At 31.1% G+C, this 3,592-nt stretch overlaps 1 protein-coding gene across 2 annotated transcripts; it reads left to right on the top strand.

Annotated features, from left to right (window-relative positions):
• The first annotated feature begins 1,520 nt into the window (after window positions 1–1,520).
• LOC120071478 (Ribosomal protein L36) lies at window positions 1,521–3,387 on the top strand. 2 transcript variants are annotated; one of them, XM_039023789.2, is made up of 3 exons: window positions 1,521–1,640; window positions 2,239–2,392; window positions 2,896–3,387. In XM_039023789.2, the coding sequence occupies exons 2-3, from the start codon at window positions 2,241–2,243 to the stop codon at window positions 3,044–3,046; spliced, it is 303 nt and encodes a 100-aa protein (XP_038879717.1). In that variant the 5' UTR covers window positions 1,521–1,640; window positions 2,239–2,240; the 3' UTR covers window positions 3,047–3,387. The 2 variants fall into 2 exon arrangements, with proteins under 2 accessions (XP_038879717.1, XP_090167049.1); XM_090310923.1 differs by having other exon boundaries at window positions 1,631–1,671.
• Window positions 3,388–3,592: the final 205 nt, after the last annotated feature.

Raw genomic sequence — 3,592 nt, 5'->3', positions numbered from 1 at the left:
CAATAAATGACTTCGACTTTAAAAAAACATTCCTATAAAATAGATATGATATAACATAGAAATTTATATGTCGAAGTAGTATTTATAAACTTAAATTTTAAATAAAGAAATAAAGAAATAATAATCGTCTAATGAAATTTGAGTTTGATAAATTATTTGTAGAGATGGTTTAGTTTGGCATTTTAGGTGGAGGGTAGGTGGCATTTCATTCAATGACTAAAGCTTTAATGAAGGATTGGTTACAGCCTAGAAAAAGAAGGGTTTTGTTTATTTAATTTTATAAACTTTAGCTTATTGATTAATTAATTCATCATTTGATCATTGTTGGAATCTCTCTAACATGTCTCTCTGTTCATCACTGAGTTAATAAACAATTAATTTACCTTGGAAAATCTACATCATTGATGTACCCACGTAATCATGATGCAGTTTTTGTATCCATCTTCGTTTGTCCAACTTGTATTCCCAATTATTTATATTTACTTATAAATTAAAATAAAAACAAGGTTGTATTTCAAGAGTAATCTATACTCAGATGAGATTTTTTTAAGAAAAAATTTCTTAAATATGCTAAGAATATTTATTCTAACCTATGTGTTTCATGTTGCTTAATTTCAGAATAGAAATTTCTTAAATATGCTAAGAATATTTATTCTAACCTATGTGTTTCATGTTGCTTAATTTCAGAATAGAAATCATTAACATTTTGGTTTGTAGCAGATAAATATGAGATTACATTTCTATAGCTATTGACGAGTAACTCAACATCTATCGTGAGGTCTTTTTATATTATCAATTGGTCTATTTAAGATAGTGTTTCTTTGGATCATTATAATTGGACTCATCCTAATTTTTTGAATTAATTTTTTTTTTAGATTTTATGGACATAGAAAATTAGGAGTAAAAATAGTGTTTATTCGAAAAGTAAAAAAAGAAAAAAAGAGAAAAGAACTAAAGTCTCGTTTGATAACTATTTGATTTTTTTTTTTTTTTAAGTTATGCTTATAAATATTACCTTCATCTATATGTTCTTTGTTTTGTTATCCATTTTCATTAATGTTTAAAAATACTAAACTAAATTTTGAAAACTAGAAAAATAGTTTCAAATATTTATTTTTGTTTTAAAAATTTGACTAAGATTTAAGTGTTTTTTTTTTTTTTTTTTAAAGAAGTGTGAAAATCGTAGTATAAAATTTAGGAAAAGCAAGCATAATTTCGTTTTTTGAGGTAAAGCATAAATATTACCTTTCAAGAGGTAGATTATCCTAGTTGAATGTCCTCTCTCTTTTTAAGGACTTTCCTATTTGTTAGTTGTTTGCAATGAGTTTTTGTTTTTCGTTTTTCGTTTTTTTTTTTAAAATGTGACCAAATGGAGCGAAGATGATTTTCAACTATATGATTTTCGGCTAAAGTGAGCATAAATAATTGACCAAACCTATCTCGTTGTGTTGATTGGGTATGGGCCGTAATGGGCTGACATAACAAAACGGAATGATGTAGACATGTGGGCCTTTCTAGAAAGCCCATCAATTAAGAGCTTTGAATCTGTGTTCGATGGATATGAAAAAGATTAAGGTTCCGTATTTTGTTTAAAGTTTAAACGTTCATCTCAGCTGTTGGCCGTCGCTCTCGATTCGAAGGTATTACGCTAAGAAATTATTCATCTTCTCAGTTAAGATTTGCCTCAACAGTAGTTACTGCACCACCATCTTAATGTTTTCTGGTTAATTTTTGCTGTCAATTCACTTTAGGGTTTTAGGGTTTTGTATCGATTTCTGTTCTAGCAATTTCTGTTCTCTTTTCAATTTCTTTAATCAAAGGTTGATTCTTTCAATTAATCTTCCTAAAGTTCTTGATTTTGAATGATTGAGGAAGAATTCATTATTGGGTTAATCAAGTAAAAGTTTAGTGTTCTTAATCATAACACGGAATTTTGATAACGGGATTGTTGGGGGGTGCTCATTGGTTCTCTGCAAAATCTCTTACGTTTCTCTAATTTGCGACGTAATGAGATAACATTTGTTATTTCATGACATTTCTTTTCTGGGATTTCAATTCAAGTACTGGAGGACAGAGATCTAACCATTTTTAATGGCAGTTTCAGTGAATTCTTACTAATTTCCTTCATTTCAGTGTTGGAATTGGAATTGGCGGTATTGAGATATGATAATTTTACATCACATTGGAATGCCCCTTGATTTCTTTGTTTTTTGTTTGTTTAATTTGTTCTTCCTCCAGCCATGAAAGTCCGTGCTTCAGTGAAAAAAATGTGCGAGTTTTGTAGGACAGTGAAGCGTCGAGGCCGAGTGTATGTATACTGCTCATCCAATCCCAAACACAAGCAACGCCAAGGCCTATCTACATTTGCAAGTGAAGGTCCTCCTCCTTCCTTGTGAGTACTCAACTTTCCTTTGATTTGGGCATTGTCATTTATCCATATTAGTAATCTTTTAGATGGAAAACTCTGAAGAATTATACCTTTTGCCACTGAAGAACGTTGTCCTAGAGCTCAGCCCAAGGACTCCCAAGTTATTTCTTTAGGGGTATTTTATGAAAGTAGTTTGAGTTTATGTAAAACCAAAAAGGTCAGGACACTTTTATGTATGATTGTAGAACTTTTGTGAATATGCTGAAGGCTAGATTCCTATAAATTGGTTCCTTAAATTTGTCACTTATAAGTCTTCTTCTAGGTCCATCCTCTATGATGCAGCTAGAAATTAGTTTTTGGGATTGTTGGAAATCGTCATTGTTTCGTTATCATGAATGATATGCTCAGTTCTCTTCTTGTTCACATATCCATATATGGTATGAATTATGATTGTATGCAGGTCTATACTTGGGATTAATCTCATGGTTCTTGTAGCTAAAATGAATTAAACATGGCCCATTTTTCAGGTTCTCAAGAAGTGAGGTGAAGCAAGAGCTTCTTCCCAGTCATAGCTCGCGAACGGGTCTGGCTTCTCTCATCCCCCAAAAGCATGAGCCAACAATGTTGCTTGGTTGGAGAATGGGTCTAGCTTCAATCCTGTTGAAGAAACGGAATTAGCTTTAGTAAACGAAAAGGACATCAATTTCTGAGTGCCATGACAAATTACTTATTGGTTACTCTTTGACCTTCATTCGCAATACGAGTATTTTCGACAAAGATTCTGTTCCTAAAAGAAATAAGCCCTGCTGCTCTGAGTTCTGTTCTGTTTGAGTTGTTTTTGATATTTAGAATTGGAGGAAGAGGTGTTACATTGGATATCATACTGTGTTAATTGCTTGGTTATTGTTTTACTCTTTTATAGACTCCACTCATTGTCATTGTCAGCTCCAGACTAGAGAATCGGTGATCCGCTGGCCTTCTATTATGTTGTGATCATCAATCCTTGATTTTCTTCTAAATAATTCTTAAATATTCCAATATATAATTACTTCAAGTTGTAGGAAAGTTACATAGAAAAATCCAAAAAATATTAACACTTCATAACAAAAAAGTAGTTGTAATTATAAAATATATATAAAATTAAAGTTTAAAATTCTATTTTCGTCATAGTTTACATATCCATTTCAACTCTCTATACTTTGGGTTAAAAAAAAAACAAAAACT

The sequence above is a fragment of the Benincasa hispida genome, chromosome 2 (genome assembly GCF_027475165.1).
Source record: "Benincasa hispida cultivar pf3 chromosome 2, pf3_genome.v1.1, whole genome shotgun sequence".
Taxonomy (NCBI): Eukaryota; Viridiplantae; Streptophyta; class Magnoliopsida; order Cucurbitales; family Cucurbitaceae; genus Benincasa; species Benincasa hispida.
The sequence above is the reverse complement of the archived record's forward strand: the minus strand, read 5'-3'. Positions and strand labels throughout refer to the sequence as shown.